The sequence below is a fragment of the Dryobates pubescens genome, chromosome 28, assembly GCF_014839835.1.
Source record: "Dryobates pubescens isolate bDryPub1 chromosome 28, bDryPub1.pri, whole genome shotgun sequence".
NCBI lineage: Eukaryota > Metazoa > Chordata > Aves > Piciformes > Picidae > Dryobates > Dryobates pubescens.
In genome coordinates, this window is record NC_071639.1 from 2,167,335 (window position 1) to 2,189,642 (window position 22,308).

The 22,308-nt window shown below is 57.9% G+C and overlaps 1 protein-coding gene across 1 annotated transcript; it reads left to right on the top strand.

Annotated features, from left to right (window-relative positions):
• The first annotated feature begins 204 nt into the window (after positions 1-204).
• Positions 205-20,636, top strand: TMEM244 (transmembrane protein 244). Its single transcript, XM_054174052.1, has 6 exons — positions 205-319; positions 9,096-9,181; positions 12,565-12,638; positions 15,489-15,614; positions 17,466-17,510; positions 20,519-20,636. The coding sequence occupies exons 1-6, from the start codon at positions 287-289 to the stop codon at positions 20,611-20,613; spliced, it is 459 nt and encodes a 152-aa protein (XP_054030027.1). The 5' UTR covers positions 205-286; the 3' UTR covers positions 20,614-20,636.
• Positions 20,637-22,308: the final 1,672 nt, after the last annotated feature.

The following is a 22,308-nucleotide window of genomic DNA, read 5'->3' on the forward strand; positions in this document are numbered from 1 at the left end:
TCCAACCTGAATGTTGCTGTGATTCTGAGATCTCTTTGGCTGGCTGTGTCCCTGGGGAGCAGGGCCATGAGGTGACCCAGCAGGATGTCCTCTCTGCTCTCCAGGGGCTTGCAGCCAGCACACAGATGGCTGCTGCCTCCCCGCAGCTTAATCCAATCAACTCACCTCGCTCTGCCCTGTCCTCACCCACAGGCAGGAGGGGCAGGGTGCAAGCCAGCTGCTTCTGCCTGCTGATGGTGGCAGATGGGATACAGCACCAGCACTTCCTTGCCCTCGTCATGTGGCCATGGCTCTCAAGGTCAAAACTGCTGAAACCAAGGTAAAGGGAATGGAGTTTGGGTGGCAGTAGTGGGGAGGGTGGAGAGGATCAGGCAGCGACTGCAGGGCTCGGACAGGCAGCGACTGCAGGGCTCGGGCAGGCAGCGACTGCAGCGCTCGGACAGGCAGCGACTGCAGGGCTCGGGCAGGCAGGGACTGCAGGGCTCGGGCAGGCAGCGACTGCAGGGCTCGGACAGGCAGCAACTGCAGGGCTTGGGCAGGCAGCGACTGCAGGGCTCGGGCAGGCAGCGACTGCAGGGCTCGGACAGGCAGCGACTGCAGCGCTCGGACAGGCAGCGACTGCAGGGCTCGGGCAGGCAGGGACTGCAGGGCTCGGGCAGGCAGCGACTGCAGGGCTCGGACAGGCAGCGACTGCAGGGCTCGGGCAGGCAGAGACAGCAGGGCTCGGACAGGCAGCGACTGCAGGGCTCGGGCAGGCAGCGACTGCAGCGCTCGGACAGGCAGCGACTGCAGGGCTCGGGCAGGCAGAGACAGCAGGGCTCGGACAGGCAGCGACTGCAGGGCTCGGGCAGGCAGAGACAGCAGGGCTCGGACAGGCAGCGACTGCAGGGCTCGGGCAGGCAGAGACGGCAGGGCTCGGACAGGCAGCGACTGCAGCGCTCGGACAGGCAGCGACTGCAGCGCTCGGACAGGCAGCGACTGCAGGGCTCGGGCAGGCAGAGACTGCAGGGCTCGGACAGGCAGCGACTGCAGCGCTCGGACAGGCAGAGACAGCAGGGCTCGGACAGGCAGCGACTGCAGCGCTCGGACAGGCAGCGACTGCAGCGCTCGGACAGGCAGCAACTGCAGGGCTTGGGCAGGCAGCGACTGCAGGGCTCGGGCAGGCAGCGACTGCAGGGCTCGGACAAGCAGCGACTGCAGGGCTCGTGCAGGCAGCGACTGCAGGGCTCGGACAGGCAGCGACTGCAGGGCTCGGACAAGCAGCGACTGCAGGGCTCGGGCAGGCAGCGACTGCAGGGCTCGGACAGGCAGCGACTGCAGGGCTCGGGCAGGCAGCGACTGCAGGGCTGGGGCAGGCAGCGACTGCAGGGCTCGGGCAGGCAGCGACTGCAGGGCTCGGGCAGGCAGCGACTGCAGCGCTCGGGCAGGCAGCGACTGCAGGGCTCGGGCAGGCAGCGACTGCAGGGCTCGGGCGGGCAGCGACTGCAGGGCTCGGGCAGGCAGAGACTGCAGGGCTCGGGCAGGCAGCGACTGCAGGGCTCGGACAGGCAGCGACTGCAGGGCTCGGACAGGCAGCGACTGCAGGGCTCGGGCAGGCAGCGGCTGCAGGGCTCGGGCAGGCAGCGACTGCAGGGCTCGGACGGGCAGCGACTGCAGGGCTCGGCAGGCAGCAACTGCAGGGCTCGGGCAGGCAGCGACTGCAGGGCTCGGGCAGGCAGCGACTGCAGCGCTCGGACAGGCAGCGACTGCAGGGCTCGGGCAGGCAGGGACTGCAGGGCTCGGGCAGGCAGCGACTGCAGGGCTCGGACAGGCAGCGACTGCAGGGCTCGGGCAGGCAGAGACAGCAGGGCTCGGACAGGCAGCGACTGCAGGGCTCGGGCAGGCAGCGACTGCAGGGCTCAGACAGGCAGAGACAGCAGGGCTCGGACAGGCAGCGACTGCAGGGCTCGGGCAGGCAGCGACTGCAGCGCTCGGACAGGCAGCAACTGCAGGGCTTGGGCAGGCAGCGACTGCAGGGCTCGGGCAGGCAGCGACTGCAGGGCTCGGACAGGCAGAGACAGCAGGGCTCGGACAGGCAGCGACTGCAGGGCTCGGGCAGGCAGAGACTGCAGGGCTCGGACGGGCAGCGACTGCAGGGCTCGGGCAGGCAGCGACTGCAGCGCTCGGACAGGCAGCGACTGCAGCGCTCGGACAGGCAGCAACTGCAGGGCTTGGGCAGGCAGCGACTGCAGGGCTCGGACAGGCAGCGACTGCAGGGCTCGGACAGGCAGAGACAGCAGGGCTCGGACAGGCAGCGACTGCAGGGCTCGGGCAGGCAGAGACTGCAGGGCTCGGACGGGCAGCGACTGCAGGGCTCGGGCAGGCAGCGACTGCAGGGCTCGGACAGGCAGCGACTGCAGGGCTCGGACAGGCAGCGACTGCAGGGCTCGGGCAGGCAGCGACTGCAGGGCTCGGGCAGGCAGCGATTGCAGGGCTTGGGCAAACAGTGACTGCAGGGCTCGGACAGGCAGCGACTGCAGGGCTCGGGCAGGCAGAGACTGCAGGGCTCGGGCAGGCAGCGACTGCAGCGCTCGGACAGGCAGCGACTGCAGGGCTCGGGCAGGCAGCGACTGCAGGGCTCGGACAGGCAGCGACTGCAGGGCTTGGGCAAACAGTGACTGCAGGGCTCGGGCAGGCAGCGACTGCAGGGCTGGGGCAGGCAGCGACTGCAGGGCTGGGGCAGGCAGCGACTGCAGGGCTCGGGCAGGCAGCGACTGCAGGGCTCGGGCAGGCAGAGACTGCAGGGCTCGGGCAGGCAGCGACTGCAGGGCTCGGACAGGCAGCGACTGCAGCGCTTGGGCAGGCAGCGACTGCAGGGCTCGGGCAGGCAGAGACTGCAGGGCTCAGGCAGGCAGCGACTGCAGGGCTCGGGCAGGCAGCGACTGCAGGGCTCGGGCAGGCAGCGACTGCAGCGCTCGGACAGGCAGCGACTGCAGGGCTCGGGCAGGCAGGGACTGCAGGGCTCGGACAGGCAGCGACTGCAGGGCTCGGGCAGGCAGAGACAGCAGGGCTCGGACAGGCAGCGACTGCAGGGCTCGGGCAGGCAGAGACAGCAGGGCTCGGACAGGCAGCGACTGCAGGGCTCGGACAGGCAGAGACAGCAGGGCTCGGACAGGCAGCGACTGCAGCGCTCGGACAGGCAGCGACTGCAGCGCTCGGACAGGCAGCAACTGCAGGGCTTGGGCAGGCAGCGACTGCAGGGCTCGGGCAGGCAGCGACTGCAGGGCTCGGACAAGCAGCGACTGCAGGGCTCGGGCAGGCAGCGACTGCAGGGCTCGGACAGGCAGCGACTGCAGGGCTCGGACAAGCAGCGACTGCAGGGCTCGGGCGGGCAGCGACTGCAGGGCTCGGATAGGCAGCGACTGCAGGGCTCGGACAGGCAGCGACTGCAGGGCTCGGGCAGGCAGCGACTGCAGGGCTCAGGCAGGCAGCGACTGCAGCGCTCGGACAGGCAGCGACTGCAGCGCTCGGACAGGCAGCGACTGCAGGGCTCGGGCAGGCAGCGACTGCAGGGCTCGGACAGGCAGCGACTGCAGGGCTCGGGCAGGCAGCGACTGCAGGGCTCGGACAGGCAGCGACTACAGGGCTCGGGCAGGCAGCGACTGCAGGGCTGGGGCAGGCAGCGACTGCAGGGCTCGGGCAGGCAGCGACTGCAGGGCTCGGGCAGGCAGCGACTGCAGGGCTCGGGCAGGCAGCGACTGCAGGGCTCGGGCAGGCAGCGACTGCAGGGCTCGGGCAGGGAGAGACTGCAGGGCTCGGGCAGGCAGAGACTGCAGGGCTCAGGCAGGCAGCGACTGCAGGGCTCGGGCAGGCAGCGACTGCAGGGCTCGGGCAGGCAGAGACTGCAGGGCTCGGACAGGCAGCGACTGCAGCGCTCGGACAGGCAGAGACTGCAGGGCTCGGGCAGGCAGCGACTGCAGGGCTCGGGCAGGCAGCGACTGCAGGGCTCGGGCAGGCAGCGATTGCAGGGCTCGGGCAGGCAGCGACTGCAGGGCTCGGGCAGGCAGCGACTGCAGGGCTCGGACAGGCAGCGATTGCAGGGCTCGGACAGGCAGCGACTGCAGCGCTCGGACAGGCAGCGACTGCAGGGCTCGGGCAGGCAGCGACTGCAGGGCTCGGGCAGGCAGTGACTGCAGGGCTCGGACAGGCAGCGATTGCAGGGCTTGGGCAAACAGTGACTGCAGGGCTCGGGCAGGCAGCGACTGCAGCGCTCGGACAGGCAGCGACTGCAGGGCTCGGACAAGCAGCGACTGCAGGGCTCGGACAAGCAGCGACTGCAGGGCTCGGGCAGGCAGCGACTGCAGGGCTCGGGCAGGCAGTGACTGCAGGGCTCGGGCACTCAGCTGCTGGTGTTCTTACAAACCTCCCTGCAAGGTCCTTCCTAAAAGCCAGCAGGAAAAGCACTGCTCAGGCTGCAGTGCTCCCTACCAAGCACTGCAAAGTACCTCCTACAACAGGATTTGGAAGCCTGTGAGGTTGTTCCCTTTAGGAGCTGCAATTCCTGGAGGTCTCCAATGAAATCCTACCCTTGCTGACAGCAGGGGCAGTCCTAAAGCTCTTCCTTGAGGTTCTTTTAACATGCAACGAACAATCCTGTCTGGGTGGTTTTATTAACCTTCATTTTCCTTGTCTCTCTGAGACTTGAGGGGCTAGAAAGAGGAGGGGGAAGAAATGGTTTGAAAATCAAATGTATTCTGAGGCTCTAAAAAATCTGTGATTAAATATCAGTGGAGAGGTGAAACAAAGAAGACAATGAAGCAGAACATGTTCATGGTCTGCTTGTAGTAACATCTGCTTTCATTCTTGCAGGGATATGTGCTTTTTAGGCATGCACTCTCAGCAGTGAGCTGCAGGCATGTCCTTAGCTCACTCAGCTGAGCAAATAATACAGAATTAACCAGGTTAGAAAAGTCTTCTGAGATCATCAAGCCCAACCTATCACCCAGCACCATCTAATCAACTCAACCATGGCACCAAGGGCCTCATCCAGGCTCTTGCTGCACTGCTGCATCACTGCATCTCTGGGACAGCAACTAGGAAGGCCTCCAGCACAAGCTCCATGAGGAGAGGCTGAGGGAGCTGGGGTTGCTTAGCCTGGAGAGGAGGAGGCTCAGGGGAGACCTCATTGCTCTCTACAGCTCCCTGCAGGGAGGTTGTAGCCAGGTGGGGGTTGGGCTCTTCTCCCAGGCAGCCAGCACCAGAACACAGTCTCAAGCTGCACCAGGGGAAGTTTAAGCTGGAGGTGAGGAGAAAGTTCTTCACTGAGAGAGTTGTTAGCATTGGCACAGCTTGAGACTGTGTCCTCTTGTTCTGCTGCTGAGTGCCTGAGAGAAGAGACCAACCCCCACCTGGCTCCAACCTCCCTTCAGGGAGTTGCAGAGAGCAAGAAGGTCTCCCCTGAGCCTCCTCTTCTGCAGGCTAAGCAACCCCAGCTCCCTCAGCCTCTCCTCACAGGGCTGTGCTCCAGACCCCTCCCCAGCCTCCTTGCCCTTCTCTGGACACCTTCCAACATTTCAACATCTTTCTTAAACTGAGGGGCCCAGAACTGGCCACAGGACTCAAGGTGTGGCCTAAGCAGTGCTGGGTGCAGGGAGGATGGCTCAAAGGGGTTGTGTGGTCAGTTTTCAGTTAGAACAAGAGTGAAGACAATGGGATTGAGCAGGCTGCATCTAGCCCTCAGAGCAGCCTGGCTGAAGAGATTAATTGTTCCCAGTTTCTGCTTGGCTTTGTTTTTGTGGCAGGGAAACAGGAAAAGAGTAAGGCTGGCCTGGACTTTTCCTCACTGGCATCTCTGAGTTTCGCAGGCATGATGGCTTTCTCTCCCATTGCATTGCAAACCGCAGCTCCTTCACCTCTCTCCTGCTGGGAAGGAGCTGCACTGTTCAGTGCAGCACTTCACAGTAGTCAGCAAGATAAAACTAAGACCCCACAGCACCCACACCTCTCTGTGCTGGATGGCTCCACAGAGACATCATCTGCCACACAACTGTGCACACAGCGAAGGCCAGAAGTGAATGTGAGAGATGACTGAGCGAGGCTTCATCCAGAGTGGCAGCTGGCTTTGCTCTGAAGGATCTACTGTTCCCAAAAGCAGTCTCCTCCCTTGGCTAATTGCTTTTGCAGCTGAAAATGCCCCTCAGGCAGCTTTTGAATGTGTCTGGCTAGGACTTGCAGCTGTTTACTTCTTGTGGCTCTTCTGACAGATTAGAGTCCTTAAGTACCTGATATTTTCTGCCTGCCAAGGTACTTATCCGTCATAATCAAATCAGCCCTGGGAGCTAAACAGATTGACCTCCTTAGGGCTGTAGTGCTAAGGAAACCCCCAACATTTCCAGCCAGCAGCTCCCTTTTGTGGCTCTTCACTGCACCTTCTTCATTCATAGAACTGTCAGGGTTGGGAGGGACCTCAAGGAGCATCCAGTTCCAACCCCCCTGCCATGGGCAGAGCAGGGCCATGAGGATGAGCAGAGGGCTGGAGCTGCTCTGCTGTGAGGACAGACTGAGGGAGTTGGGGTTGTGCAGAAGAGAAGGCTCTGAGGAGACCTAATTGTGGCCTTCCAGTATCTGCAGGGTGCTCCAAGAAAGCTGGGGAGGGACTTTTGAGGGTGTCAGGGAGGGATAGGACTGGGGGGGGATGGAACAAAACTAGAACTGGGGAGATTGAGATTGGCTATGAGGAAGAAGTTGTTCCCCAGGAGGGTGGTGAGAGCCTGGCACAGGTTGCCCAGGGAGAATCACAGAACCACAACTGTTAGGGGCTGGAAAGGACCTCAAAAGCTCATCCAGTCCAACCCCCCTGCCAGAGCAGGATCACTTAGAGCAGGTCACACAGGAACACATCCAGGTGGGTTTTGAATATCTCCAGAGAGGGAGACTCCACAACCCCCTGGGCAGCCTGCTCCAGGGCTCTGTCACCCTCATGACATGGCAAAGCACTAGCTAGGTGTTGGTTTTCTTCCCCCTCCCAGTTCAGGTGCTGTTGGGTGATGAATGAAGGCAGGAACCCTGAGGCTGTATAACAAAGAGATTCCAGAAATGCAGAGGGCAGAGGATCTCAGAAGTCCTTTAGTGCTGTGCTGTAGAATCCCCAGCACCACAGAGCCTCAGAGTCACACTGAAGCAGAAGTCCTGGAAGCTCTTAACAGACAAAGCAGCTAAGAGAAGCCCTGAGCATATCCCTAGCAGCATCCCTGCACCAAAGCCCTGGCCAGAAGTAGCTAACTAACAGAAGCAGAAGTCCCTAGCAGCCCTGACCCCCCAAGCTGTTCCCAGCCTAAGTGCCTGAGCCAAGAGCAATTCTTGCTCAGAGTGGCTGTTTCTGTCTCTTTGTTCCCAATCCCTTAACCAATAAACTCCAACCACATCTATAAGCTAAAATCTTACCCCAGTGAGAGCTGCCAGCGTGCCCAGGAGCTGCCTTCTGCAGCATCTTCCAGTCCCAGGGTGCCAAGGTGAGGCTGTTGTCCTCAAGGTTGAGGCTCGAGGTGAGGAGAAAGTTCTTCCCAGAGAGAGTTGTTGGCCACTGGAATGTGCTGCCCAGGGAGGTGGTGGAGTCCCCATCCCTGGAGGTGTTCAAGAGGGGATTGGATGTGGCACTTGGAGCCATGGTTTAGTCATGAGGTCTGTGGTGACAGCTTGGACTCGATGACCCTTGAGGACTTGTCCAACCTTGGCGATACTGTGATAGAGGGCAGAAGGGCTCTGCAGAGGGACCTTGCCAGGATGGACAGATGGGCAAAGTCCAACAGGATGGCACTCAACAAGTCCAAGTGCCAGGGGCTGCACTTTGGCCACAGCAACCCCAGGCAGTGCTACAGGCTGGGGTCAGAGTGGCTGAGAGCTGCCAGGCAGAAAGGGACCTGGGGGGACTGGTTGGCAGCTGCCTAAACATGAGCCTGCAGTGTGCCCAGGTGGCCAAGAAGGCCAAGGGCATCCTGGCCTGCATCAGGAAGAGTGTGGCCAGCAGGAGCAGGGAAGTCCTTGTGCCCTGTGCTCAGCACTGCTTAGGCCACACCTTGAGTCCTGTGTCCAGTTCTGGGCCCCTCAGTTTCAGAAGGACATTGAGAGACTTGAAGGTGTCCAGAGAAGGGCAAGGAGGCTGGGGAGGGGTCTGGAGCACAGCCCTGTGAGGAGAGGCTGAGGGAGCTGGGGTTGCTTAGCCTGCAGAAGAGGAGGCTCAGGGGAGACCTTCTTGCTCTCTCCAACTCCCTGCAGGGAGGTTGTAGCCAGGAGGGGGTTGGGCTCTTCTCCCACGCAACCAGCAGCAGAACAAGAGGCCACAGTCTCAAGCTGTGCCAGGGGAGGTTTAGGCTGGAGGTTCATCACTGGAATGTGCTGCCCAGGGAGGTGGTGGAGTCCCCATCCCTGGAGGTGTTCAAGAGGGGATTGGATGTGGCACTTGGTGCCATGGTTTAGTCATGAGGTCTGTGGTGACAGGTTGGACTCAATGATCTTTGAGGCCTCTTCCAACCTTGGTGGTACTGTGATACTGTGAAATAACAGAACCCCAGAGTGCCAGGCTGGAAGGGCCCCCAAGGGTCATCTGCTCCAACCTCTCTAGGTGAGAGTGGAGTTGCAAGGAGCTGGCTGAGCACCCTGTAAGCTGAGCCTTAACCTGCCCAGTGCAGGGGGCTCCACTGCTGCCCTTGGGAGATGATTCCAGTGTCTGGCTGTGCTCATGGGGAAACATTTTCCTCTGGAGTCCAATGGGAATGTCCCCAGCAGTAACTTGTCTCCCTCCACCTTGTCTTTGCCATGGCACTCCCTGTAAAAGGCAGTCTCCATCCTCCTGGTAGCCACAGGTTCTTTACTGTGAGGGTGGTGGAACACTGCAACAGGTTACCCAGGGAGGTGGTTGAGGCTCCCTCCCTGGAGCTATTCCAGGTGAGGCTGGACAGGGCTGTGGGCAGCCTGATCTAGTTGGGGATGTCCCTGCTGAGTGCAGGGGGGGTGGACTGGATGAGCTCTGGAGGTGCCTTCCAGCCCAGGCTGTTCTATGATCCTGTGTACCAGTGGAAACAAGGCCTGAGCTTCTCCTGTGTTTTTCCCTTTCACAGGCAGTTCTGGTGAACCTGGTGATATGCATGGTGGTCTTTTACACTGTGTACTATGTGGTCCTGTCTGTGTGCTTTGCAGTATTCAGGTAAGAGTTCCTTGTCTCTAGTCTGCTGTGACAGCAGCCCAGAAGGCCAATGGCATCCTGGGCTGCACCCAAAGCAGTGAGACCAGCAGGTCAAGGGAGGGGATTCTGCCCCTCTGCTCTACTCTGGTGAGACCTCACTTGGAGCACTGCCTCCAGCTCTGGTGCTCCCAACACAAAAAGGAACTGGAACTGCTGGAGCAGGTCCAGAGGAGGCCACAAAGATGATCAGAGGGCTGGAGAACCTCCCCTGTGGGGACAGGCTGGGAGAGCTGGGTTTGCTCATCCTGGAGTTCCAAAGAGATCTTAGAGCATCCTTCCAGTACCTGAAGGGACTACAGGAGAGCTGGGGAGGGACTTTTGACAAGGGCTGGGAGTGACAGGATGAGGGACAATGGCTTTGAGCTGGGAGAGGAGATTGAGAGTGGAGATGAGGAAGAAATTGCTCCCCATGAGGGTGGTGAGAGCCTGGCACAGGCTGCCCAGGGAGGTGGTGGCAGCCTCCTGCCTGGAGGTGTTTGCAGCCAGGCTGGAGGTGGCTGTGAGCAACCTGCTGTAGTGTGAGGTGTCCCTGCCATGGCAGGGGGTTGGGACTGGCTGATCTTGAAGGTCCCTTCCAACCCTGACATTTCTAGGTTTGTGTGATTCCATAGCATGATGCTGCAGCTGGGTCTGAAGGGTACAGCTAGGACCCTGCAGGAGCAGCACTCAGCCTCCATCACATCCTGCTGCAGCTGGGTCTGAAGGGTACAGCTAGGACCCTGCAGGAGCAGCACTCAGCCTCCATCACATCCTGCTGCAGCTGGGTCTGAAGGGTACAGCTAGGACCCTGCAGGAGCAGCACTCAGCCTCCATCACATCCTGCTGCAGCTGGGTCTGAAGGGTACAGCTAGGACCCTGCAGGAGCAGCACTCAGCCTCCATCACATCCTGCTGCAGCTGCATCTGATGGGTACAGCTAGGACCCTGCAGGAGCAGCACTCAGCCTCCATCACATCCTGCTGCAGCTGGGTCTGAAGGGTACAGCTAGGACCCTGCAGGAGCAGCACTCAGCCTCCATCACATCCTGCTGCAGCTGGGTCTGATGGGTACAGCTAGGACCCTGCAGGAGCAGCACTCAGCCTCCATCACATCCTGCTGCAGCTGGGTCTGATGGGTACAGCTAGGACCCTGCAGGAGCAGCACTCAGCCTCCATCACATCCTGCTGCAGCTGGGTCTGAAGGGTACAGCTAGGACCCTGCAGGAGCAGCACTCAGCCTCCATCACATCCTGCTGCAGCTGGGTCTGAAGGGTACAGCCAGGACCCTGCAGGAGCAGCACTCAGCCTCCATCACATCCTGCTGCAGCTGGGTCTGAAGGGTACAGCTAGGACCCTGCAGGAGCAGCACTCAGCCTCCATCACATCCTGCTGCAGCTGGGTCTGAAGGGTACAGCTAGGACCCTGCAGGAGCAGCACTCAGCCTCCATCACATCCTGCTGCAGCTGGGTCTGAAGGGTACAGCTAGGACCCTGCAGGAGCAGCACTCAGCCTCCATCACATCCTGCTGCAGCTGGGTCTGAAGGGTACAGCTAGGACCCTGCAGGAGCAGCACTCAGCCTGGAGGCATCTGGTCCCAGTCATCCTGTGAGCACATCTTGCAGGGTCAATTGATTGGTTGTACCTGAGCCAGGTGCAGAAATTGGCAGCTGGAGGCTCAAAACCACTGCACAGTGTTGGTTCTGCTCTGCTTCCTTGCACTCATGCTAGGTGAGTGAACATGAGAGCATGGATGGCATCAGGAAATGAGAGGAAAGGGTTTATGGTCAACAAAAAACCCCCAAAGGCAAACTTCTTTCCCTGAGGGAGCTGTTTAGGAGGGACACTGCCAGAGAGGCCTTCAATGGAAGCAGAGATCATGGGCACTGTGTGCAAGGAGAAGGCCACAACATGCAGTGAGATGCAGAGACCTTCTGAACCATAGAATCTTGGAGCCTGGTCTGCTGCAGGTGCAGTAAAAGTGGGCAGAGAGCACTAAGTGACAATCAGAGAGCTGGAAGCACAGCTGTGAGCTGATGGCCTCTTGACCTCTGTGGACAGTAGGTCAATTCCTGGCCTCTCCTGAAGTCAGCAACCAGCTCCCCTTAGCATCAAAGGCTCAGCTGTTTTCTCTGGGTGGATGAACATCTCTCCCTCTCTTTTTTTCCATACCCAAAACATTATAGGATCATCACAGACTGGGCTGGGTTGGAAGGCAGCTCCAAAGCTCATCCAGTCCAACCCCCCTGCAGTCAGCAGGGACATCCTCAGCTAGAACAGGTTGCCCAGAGCCCTGCTGAGCCTCACCTTGCATATCTACAGGGATGGGGCCTCAACCACCTCCCTGGACAACCTGTTGCAGTGTTCCAGCAGCCTCCTGGTGCGGAACTTGTTCCTCACATCCAATCTCAATCTGCTCTGCTCCAGTTTGGAGCCATTGCCCCTGGTCCTGTCCCTGTAGCCTCCCTGTAGCCTCCTTCAGGTACTGGAATATTGCTCAAAGGTGTCCCTGGAGCCTTCTCTTCTCCTCAGCCACCTCCCTGGGCAACCTGTTCCAGTGTTGCACCACTCTCCTGGTGCAGAACTTGTTCCTAACATCCAATCTAACTCAGCTCTTCCTAGTTGCTGTCCTAGAGATGCAGTGATGCAGCAGTGCAGCAAGAGCCTGGATGAGGCCCTTGGTGCCGTGGTTGAGTTGATTAGATGGTGCTGCCATGGTTGAGTTGATTAGATGGTGCTGCCATGGCTGAGTTGATTAGATGGTGCTGCCATGGCTGAGTTGATTAGATGGTGCTGCCATGGTTGAGTTGATTAGATGGTGCTGCCATGGCTGAGTTGATTAGATGGTGCTGCCATGGTTGAGTTGATTAGATGGTGCTGCCATGGCTGAGTTGATTAGATGGTGCTGCCATGGCTGAGTTGATTAGATGGTGCTGCCATGGCTGAGTTGATTAGATGGTGCTGCCATGGTTGAGTTGATTAGATGGTGCTGCCATGGCTGAGTTGATTAGATGGTGCTGCCATGGTTGAGTTGATTAGATGGTGCTGCCATGGCTGAGTTGATTAGATGGTGCTGCCATGGCTGAGTTGATTAGATGGTGCTGCAGGCCTTTGCAAACAGTCCCTCTGCAGCCTTCCTGTAGCCCTCTGCAGGTCCTGGCAGGCTGCACAAAGGTCTCCCTGGAGCCTTCTCTCCTGCAGGCTGAACACCCCCAGCTCCCTCAGCCTGTCCCCATAGCAGAGGTGCTCCACCCCCCTGAGCATTTTCCTGGCCAGAGCCTCCCACCTGAAATCCTCTTTAAAAGCCCTGCAGGGTGTCCTGGGCATGGCTGCAATTCCCTGGTGACACATTCTCATTCTGTTCCCACAGGATTAAAATGTTGGATGGTTTGGCCCCTTTTGATTTTAAGACAAGTCCCTCCTGGATGAACTCATACTATCTAGGTAACTGAAGGCTTTAGTTCTTTTAGTTCTTTTGGGGTTTAAGTGAACAGACCAGATTGTAGCTGCATGTAAGCTGGATGCAAACTTGCCTGCCTTATGGACAGGAGGTGACCATCCCCCTGTGCTCAGCACTGGGGAGGCCACAGCTGCAGTGCTGTGCTCAGCCCTGGGCCCTCCCTGCAGGAAGGACACTGAGGGGCTGGAGCCTGTCCAGAGCAGGGCAGCCAGGCTGGAGAAGGGCCTGGAGCCCCTGGGCTAGAGGAGGGCTGAGGGAGCTGGGGGGGTTGAGGCTGGAGCAGAGGAGGCTGAGGGAGACCTCACTGCCCTCTTCAGCTCCCTGAAGGGAGGTTGGAGTGAGGAGGAGACAGCCTCTGCTCCTTGGTGCCAAGGGACAGGAATAGAGGAGCAGAGGGGACAGCCTTTGCTCCTTGGTGGCAAGGGACAGGATTAGAGGAGAGGAGGGGACAGCCTCTGCTCCTTGGTGCCAAGGGACAGGAATAGAGGAGAGGAGGGGACAGCCTCTGCTCCTTGGTTCCAAGGGACAGGAATAGAGGAGCAGAGGGGACAGCCTCTGCTCCTTGGTGGCAAGGGACAGGAATAGAGGAGCAGAGGGGACAGCCTCTGCTCCTTGGTGGCAAGGGACAGGAATAGAGGAGAGGAGGGGACAGCCTCTGCTCCTTGGTGGCAAGGGACAGGATTAGAGGAGAGGAGGGACAGCCTCTGCTCCTTGGTGGCAAGGGACAGGATTAGAGGAGCGGAGGGGACAGCCTCTGCTCCTTGGTAGCAAGGGACAGGAATAGAGGAGAGGAGGGGACAGCCTCTGCTCCTTGGTGGCAAGGGACAGGAATAGAGGAGAGGAGGGGACAGCCTCTGCTCCTTGGTGGCAAGGGACAGGATTAGAGGAGAGGAGGGGACAGCCTCTGCTCCTTGGTGGGAAGGCACAGGAATAGAGGCAATGGCTCCAAGCTGCCCCAGGGGAGCCTGAGGCTGGATGTGAGGAACTATTTCTGCCCTGGAAGGGCTCTCAGGCATTGGAAGAGGCTGCCCAGGGCAGTGCTGGAGTCCCCATCCCTGGGGCTGTTCCAGCAGCATGGAGCTGGTGCTTAGGGCCATGGTTTGGTGCTGAGCCTGCAGTGCTGGGTCAAAGGTTGGACTGGGTGAGCTTGGAGGTCTCTTCCAACCAGCTATATCCTGTGACTCTGTGAAGGCATTCTAAAGCTGCTTTAGTAATAGCACTGATTTCTGTATTTTAACTGCATGGAAATGTAGCTCCATCCTGCCAACACTTCAGATGTAACAGGGGAAGGCTGATGGGATCCTGGGGTGCACTCAGAGGAGTGTGTCCAGCAGATCCAGGGAGGTTCTCCTCCCCCTCTACTCTGCCCTGCTTGAGACCTCACCTGGAATGTTGCATCCAGCCCTGGGCTCCCCAGCTCAGGAGGGACAGGGATCTGCTGGAGAGAGCCCAAGGGAGGGCTACAAGGATGCTGAAGGGACTGCAGCACTGCCTGGGGAGGAGAGGCTGAGAGACTTGGGGCTTAGTCTGGAGAGGAGAAGACTGAGAGGGGACAGGGAGGGGACAGGGACAGGCTCTGCTCAGTTGCACCCTGTGGTAGGACAAGGAGCAATGGATGGAAACTGCAGCACAGAAGGTTCCACCTCAACATGAGGAGGAACTTCTTGTCTATGAGAGTCCCAGAGCCCTGGAGCAGGCTGCCCAGAGAGGTTGTGGAGTCTCCTTCTCTGAAGCCTTCCCAGCCCTGTCTGGATGTGTTCCTGTGTGACCTGTGCTGGACCTGTGCCTGTGCCTGCAGTGTGCCCAGGCAGCCAAGAGAGCCAATGGCATCCTGGCCTGCATCAGGAAGAGTGTGGCCAGCAGGAGCAGGGAGGTCATTCTGCCCCTGTACACTGCACTGCTTAGGCCACACCTTGAGTCCTGTGTCCAGTTCTGGGCTCCTCAGTTTAGGAAGGAGGTTGACTTGCTGGAAGGTGTCCAGAGAAGGGCAAGGAGGCTGGGGAGGGGTCTGGAGCACAGCCCTGTGAGGAGAGGCTGAGGGAGCTGGGGTTGCTTAGCCTGCAGAAGAGGAGGCTCAGGGGAGACCTTGCTCTCTGCAACTCCCTGAAGGGAGGTTGTAGCCAGGTGGGGGTTGGTCTCTTCTCCCAGGCAGCCAGCAGCAGAACAAGAGGACACAGTCTCAAGCTGTGCCAGGGGAGGTTTAGGCTGGAGGTTAGGAAGAAGTTCTATACAGAGAGAGTGATTGCCCATTGGAATGTGCTGCCCAAGGAGGTGGTGGAGTCACCATCACTGGAGGTGTTCAGGAGGAGACTTGATGGGGTGCTTGGTGCCGTGGGTTAGTTGAATAGGTGGTGTTGGATGATAGGTTGGACTTGATGATCTTGAAGGTCTCTTCCAACCTGGTTTATTCTGTTCTATTCTATTCTCTGCTCCTGCTCTGGCAGGGGGCTTGGACTGGAATCTCTCCAGCAGTCCCTTCCAACCCCTAACATCTGTGATCTGTGATCCTGTCAAATCACATTCCATTAGAATGTCTTTTCAGGGCCCTTAGGTAGTTTTTGCATCTCAGTATCATTGCATTATCCCCCACATTGGGTTGATGCAGGCTGCTTGTGTGCCCCAGGCAGCAAGCATGCCATGCAGCTGCTCAGCCCCAGCCTTCTCTCTGCCCACCCAACAGGCCAGCACAGAACAGCCAAGCACACCAGGAGCTGTTCAGAGCCTGTGGGCACACAGGCAGAACATTTGGCCTTCCTTGTTGCCCTTCTCTGTGAAGATGAGGAAAAGCCTTTCAAAACTTGTGTTTGGTGCAAACATCCTCTTCTCCTTCACAGTGCTTGTGATATCCTTGGAGATAACCTTCTTCATCTGTGGGCTGCTCTTTGCCCTGGTTGTGGAAGAATGGGTGTGGGATTATGCAGTAACAGTCACTGTCCTTCACATCCTCATCACTTCAGCTGGTAAGCAGGGGTGCTGCAAAAGGCATGCACAGCATTCCCAAAGGGAAGGGAACCAACCAGCTAGGATTCATCTGCTGCACCACTGGACTAACAGAATTATTTCTTAAAGCTAAATGAGCCCTGGAATCACACAATTGGTTTGGTTGGAAAAGAACCTTTGAGGTCATTGAGTCCAATAGGTGATCTTTAAGGTCCCTTCCAGCCCATACCATTCTATGGTTTCCTCCACAGAGAGTCCAGGATGCCCTTGGCCTTCTTGGCCACCTGGGCACACTGCTGGCTCATGTTTAGGCAGCTGGCAATCAGCAACCCCAGGTCCCTCTCTGCCTGGCTGCTCTCAGCCACTCTGCCCCCAGCCTGTAGCTCTGCCTGGGGTTGCTGTGGCCAAAGTGCAGCCCCTGGCACTTGGACTTGTTGAATGCCATCCTGTTGGCCTCTGCCCATCTGTCCAGCCTGGCAAGGTGCCTCTGCAGAGCCCTTCTGCCCTCTAACTGACCAACATCTGCTCCCAGCTTGCTGTCATCTGCACACTTGCTGATGGACTCAATGCCCTCCTCCAGATCATCAATGAAGATGTTAAAGAGGCTGGGGCCCAGCACTGACCCCTGGGGCACACCACTGGTGCCTGGCTGCCAGCTGGATTGTGGCACTGGTGGTCTGGCAGGGATAAGCTCAGCTACTCACTGTGACCATTTGGGACCTAGAAGCCTTCTGGACACTAAGAATTAACAGGAAGCAAACTTCTGAGAAGAGAAATCCAGCTTAGCTTACTTGTAAAGGCCTCCTGTGCCTTAAAGCCTTTCCTAGGACAGCCCTGGCACAACAACCTTCCCAGAGGGCAGAAATGCTTGCCTGGGTGCACACAAAGTGAACCTCATCAGAAGGCTTCTCACTTCCCCCTCACTCCAATCCCATTTGCAACCTGGCTGCATGACAGGAGGAAGAGCAGCCAGAGCTAAGTGTGCTCAGGCAGGCTGCACAGTGTGGAGGGGTGGCTACCTCACAGCACTGCTCAGCCTTCCAGAGCTTATTAACATCCTGCAGGGCTCCAATGACCTACTGAACACCTTCTCAATCCAGGTGAAGAGCAGGAATCCACCAAGTTCCTCCTCCACCCTCCCTGGAGGTGTTTAGGAAGAGCCTGGATGAGGCCCTTGGTGCCATGGTTGGGTTGATCAGATGGTGCTGGGTGATAGGTTGGACTGGATGATCTCAAAGGTCTCTTCCAACCTGGTTAATTCTATTCTATTCTAGTCAGTAGCTTTAGGAGTGGTCTCCCAGTGGGAGGCTCCCCAGACTTAACGGTATGGCCAAGGGTCTGAATGATCAGGACCTGCAGAGGTGTTTGCCAAAGGTCAAGTAGATGTTCCATGACACATCACTAACCAGACCTTTGGTAACATAATTCTCATCTCTCTGATGAGGAGGGGCTGGGAGGATTGGGGCTGTTCAGTCTGGAGAAGAGCAGCCTGAGGGGGGTCTCACCAATGCTGATCAGCACTTAGAGGCTGGCTGTCAGGGGGATGGGACCAGGCTTTGTGCAGTGGTGCCCAGGGACAGGACAAGGCACAGACTGGAACATCAGAGGCTCCATCTAAACATGAGGAGGAACTTCTGCCCAGAGAGGTGGAGGAGTCTCCACCTCTGGAGATATTCAAGACCCTCCTGGATGTGTTCCTGTGGGACCTTCTTTAGGTGACTCTGCCTTGGCAGGTGGTTGGTCTGGGTGATCTCCAGAGCCCCCTTCCAACCCCTACCATTCTGTGCTGCTGTGCTGCTGTAGTGCCATGTTTGCCTATCCCCACACTTACTGCTTGGGAGCTGACTTTTCTCCTCCTCTTCTCTTTGCAGTGATGTCTGAATTCCCCCTGATGTTGCACTGGTGGCTGGCACTAGGTACCATTCCAGTCTTCCCATTGTTGGTGTTTCCAGGATGAATTGCTTCTATCCAATGTCTGTTGTCTCACTGGGTTGGGAACCACCAATATCTACAAAAGAAATAGATGCTTTCCATTTCTGTTTGCTTTAAGGGCACAGGCAAGTTACACTGGGCTGGCATTGGTCTTGCCTTCAAACACCAACAAAAAGCAGTCTGAATGCACTCAGTGCATGCTAATCCTGCTCACAGAGCAGACACCCTCACAATATTGAACTCAGCCATTCAGCCCTGGGTAATCAATCAAACACTGCCCAAACTGTGCCATTTACAATGATCAGGGGGTTGGAGCACCTCTGCCATGAGGGCAGGCTGAGGGAGCTGGGGGTGTCCTGTGAGGACAGACTGAGGGACTTGGGGTTGTGCAGGCTGGAAGGCTCCATGGAGACCTAATTGTGGCCTTGCAGTATCTCAAAGGGGTCTCCAAGAAAGCTGGGGAGGGACTTTTGAGGGTGTCAGGGAGGGATAAGACTGGGGGGGATGGAGCAAAACTAGAAATGGGGAGATTGAGATTGGCTGTGAGGAAGAAGTTGTTCCCCAGGAGGGTGGTGAGAGCCTGGCACAGGTTGCCCAGGGAGGTGGTGGCAGCCTCCTGCCTGGAGGTGTTTGCAGCCAGGCTGGAGGTGGCTGTGAGCAACCTGCTGCAGTGTGAGGTGTCCCTGCCCATGGCAGGGGGTTGGGACTGGCTGAGCCTTGAGCTCCCTTCCAACCCTGACAATTCTATGATTCTATGTGTTCAGCCTGGAGAAGAGAAGGCTCCAGGGAGACCTAATAGCAGCCTGCCAGTACCTGAAGGGAGCTGCAAGAAGGCTACAGAGGGACTGTTCCCAAAGGGCTGCAGGGACAGGACCAGGGGCAATGGTTTGAAATGAGAGCAGAGCAGATTGAGATTGGATGTAAGGAACAAGTTCTGCACCATGAGAGTGCTGGAACACTGCAACAGGTTGCCCAGGGAGGTGGCTGGGGCCTCATCACTGGAGATATTCAAGGTGAAGCTCAACAGGGCCCTGAGCAACCTATCTAGTTGGGGATGTCCCTGCTGACTGCAGGGGGTTGGACTGGATGAGCTTTGGAGGTCCCTTCCAACCCAACCCATTCTATGATGATCAGTGGAAAGCAAGAGGCCCCTTCAGAGGCAATTTCTATGAACACTGTGCCCAGGTGCTGCAGAGGGATGAGAGAAACCCCAGGCACCACACTGCCTTAGAGGGAACTTCTGACTGGTTAACTTTCTGTAATTGAAATCACAAAGCAGAGCTTTGGGCTGGAACAGAGCATCCTGGGAAAGAGCCAAGGGAAAAGGACTGGCTGCTGCTCTTCTCACTGCTGAGGGGTAGCAAGGATCAACAGCTGCAGGAGTTCCTCAAGGAGGAAAGGCCAAGAAATTCCCTGTCCTGCACCTGGGTTTGCATCAGCAGCTGCTGGGGCTGATGCCTCTGTAGGTGGTTAAAGCCTTGAGTGAAATCATAGAATCATAGAAACAACCAGGTTGGAAAAGACCTCAGAGATCATCAAGTCCAAGCTGTCACCCAACACCTCCTGACTACTAAACCATGGCTCCAAGTGCCACATCCAAGCCTCTCTTGAACACCTCCAGGGATGGGGACTCCACCACCTCCCTGGGCAGCACATTCCAGTGGCCAATTCCTCTTGCTGGGAAGAACTTTCTCCTCACCTCCAGCCTAAACCTCCCCTGGCACAGCTTGAGACTGTGTCCTCTTGTTCTGGTGCTGGGTGCCTGGGAGAAGAGACCAACCCCCACCTGGCTTCAACCTCCCTTCAGGGAGTTGCAGAGAGCAAGAAGGTCTCCCCTGAGCCTCCTCTTCTGCAGGCTAAGCAACCCCAGCTCCCTCAGCCTCTCCTCACAGGGCTGTGCTCCAGACCCCTCCCCAGCCTCCTTGCCCTTCTCTGGACACCTTCCAGCAAGTCAACCTCCTTCCTGAACTGAGGGGCCCAGAGCTGGACACAGGACTCAAGCTGTGGCCTAACCAGTGCAGTGTACAGGGGCAGAATGACCTCCCTGCTCCTGCTGGCCACACTCTTCCTGATGCAGGCCAGGATGCCATTGGCCTTCTTGGCCACCTAGGCACACTGCTGGCTCATGTTTAGGCGGGTGTCAATCAGCACCCCCAGGTCCCTCTCTGCCTGGCTGCTCTCAGCCACTCTGACCCCAGCCTGTAGCTCTGCCTGGGGTTGCTGTGGCCAAAGTGCAGCCCCTGGCACTTGGACTTGTTGAATGCCATCCTGTTGGCCTCTGCCCATCTGTCCAGCCTGGCAAGGTCCCTCTGCAGAGCCTTTCTACCCTCTAACTGACCAACATCTGTTCCCAACTTGGTGTCATCTGCAAACTTGCTGATGACTGACTCAACCCCCTCATCCAGATCATCAATGAAGATGTTAAAGAGGATGGGGCCCAGCACTGCTCCCTGGGGGATGCCACTGGTGCCTGGCTGCCAGCTGGCTGTGGCACCATTCACCACCACTCTCTGGGCTCAGCCTCCAGCCAGTTCCTAACCCAGCACAGAGTGCTGTGGTCCAAACCACGAGCTGACAGCTTAGCCAGCAGTTTGCTGTGGGGGACGGTGTCAAAGGCCTTGCTGAAGTCCAGGTAGACTACATCCACAGCCTGCCCACGTCCACCAGGCACTCACCTGATCATAGAAGGAGATCAGGTTGGTGAGGCAGGACCTGCCCTGCCTGAATCCATGCTGGCTGGACCTGAGCCCTTCTGCACATTTACTGCTGATGGACTCAATGCCCTCCTCCAGATCATCAATAAAGTTATTGACCAGGCTGGGGCCCAGCACTGCTCCCTGGGGCACACCACTGGTGCCTGGCTGCCAGCTGGCTGTGGCACAGCCCAGCAAAAGCCCCCTGAAGACAGGAAGAATGGCTCCTTAAAGTCTGCTCATAGCCTTTGCCTTCATGTACAGGAATGAATACAAACCAGACATGTGTTCTCTTTCAGGGTCTGGAGTAATTTCAATGATTTGTGGAGGACAGCTTCTGGCCTACTACTTGTTCAAGGACAACTTCATTTACCCAATTCTAGATGATTTTTGAAAAGGAAAATGAGACTTTGCCTTTGTGTGTGTCTGGATTGTGTGGGTTTGGCAACATCATTGCCTCTTCTCCCTAGCCTCAGGTGATAGAAGGGGAGGGAATGGCCTGAAATTGTGCCAGGGGAGGGGTAGGTTGGAGATGAGGAAAAACTTCTTTGCTGCAAGAGTGGTCAGGGTGGGTCAGGGCTGCCCAGGGAGGTGGTGGAGTCCCCATCCCTGCAGGTGTTCAAGAAACCTGTGGCCATGGCACCTGGGGACAGGGTTTGGTGGCCATGGTGGTGCTGGGTCAAGGGTTGGACTGGATGATCTTGGAGCTCTCTTCCAACCCAAACAATCCTGTGATTCTAAGTGTGGCTGCAATGAGAGCTGCAGGCAGCACATCATTGTGCCCTGGGCTCAGCACTGCTCAGGCCACACCTTCAGTCCTGTGTCCAGTTCTGGGCTCCTCAGTTTCAGAAGGACATTGAGAGACTTGAAGGTGTCCAGAGAAGGGCAAGGAGGCTGGGGAGGGGTCTGGAGCACAGCCCTGTGAGGAGAGGCTGAGGGAGCTGGGGTTGCTTAGCCTGCAGAAGAGGAGGCTCAGGGGAGACCTTCTTGCTCTCTCCAACTGCCTGAAGGGAGGTTGTAGCCAGGTGGGGGTTGGGCTCTTCTCTCTAGCAGCCAGCAGCAGAACAAGAGGACACAGTCTCCAGCTGTGCCAGGGGAGGTTTAGGCTGGAGGTGAGGAGAAAGTTCTTCCCAGAGAGAGTCATTCGTCATTGGAATGTGCTGCCCAGGGAGGTGGTGGAGTCCCCATCCCTGGAGGTGTTCAAGAGGGGATTGGATGTGGCACTTGGTGCCATGATTTAGTCATGAGGTCTGTGGAGACAGCTTGGACTCGATGATCTCTGAGGTCTCTTCCAACCTTGGTGAGTCTGTGCAATGCAGTTAACAACTGTCTCATTGTAAAGCTCATACTTAGCTTCCCAGCCCTCTAGCAGCTCACCTGGGTTTGCCAGGCCAGTGTCAGCACTTTGCTGCATGTGGTCACTTTCACCCTCTGCCTGCACACTTTCATTAACCAAAGGACCTGGGAGTGCTGGGGGGCAGCAAGCTCTGCATGGGACAGAATGTGCCCTGGGGGACCAAGAAGGCCAATGGGATCCTGGGGTGCAGTCAGAGGAGTGTGCAGCAGAGCCAGGGAGGTTCTTCTCCCCCTCTGCTCTGCCCTGCTGAGACCTGACCTGGAATATTGCATCCAGCTCTGGGCTCCCCAGCTCAGGAGGGACAGGGATCTGCAAGGGAGGGCTCCAAGGATGCTGAAGGGACTGCAGCACTGCCTGGGGAGGAGAGGCTGAGAGCCCTGGGGCTGTTTAGTCTGGAGAGGAGAAGACTGAGAGGGATCTGATCAATGTCTATCAATAGCTGAGGGCTGGGGGTCAAGAGGGAGGGGACAGGGACAGGCTCTGCTCCATTTCACCCTGTGGTAGGTCAAGAGGCAATGGATGTAAACTGCAGCACAGGAGGTTCCACCTCAACATGAGGAGAAACTTCTTCAGTGTGAGGGTCCCAGAGCCCTGGAGCAGGCTGCCCAGAGAGGTTGTGGAGTCTCCTTCTCTGGAGCCTTCCCAGCCCTGTCTGGATGTGTTCCTGTGTGCCCTGTGCTGGGTTCTCTGCTCCTGCTCTGGTAGGGGGCTTGGACTGGAAGGTGTCCAGAG

Bases quoted from the DNA above. Each gene is read 5' to 3' on its own strand.
- TMEM244 (XM_054174052.1), top strand. From the start codon at position 287: ATGGCTCTCAAGGTCAAAACTGCTGAAACCAAG. The intron at 320-9,095 runs GTAAAGGGAATG...TCCCTTTCACAG, and splicing joins TCAAAACTGCTGAAACCAAG to GCAGTTCTGGTGAACCTGGT. The intron at 15,615-17,465 runs GTAAGCAGGGGT...TTCTCTTTGCAG, and splicing joins CATCCTCATCACTTCAGCTG to TGATGTCTGAATTCCCCCTG.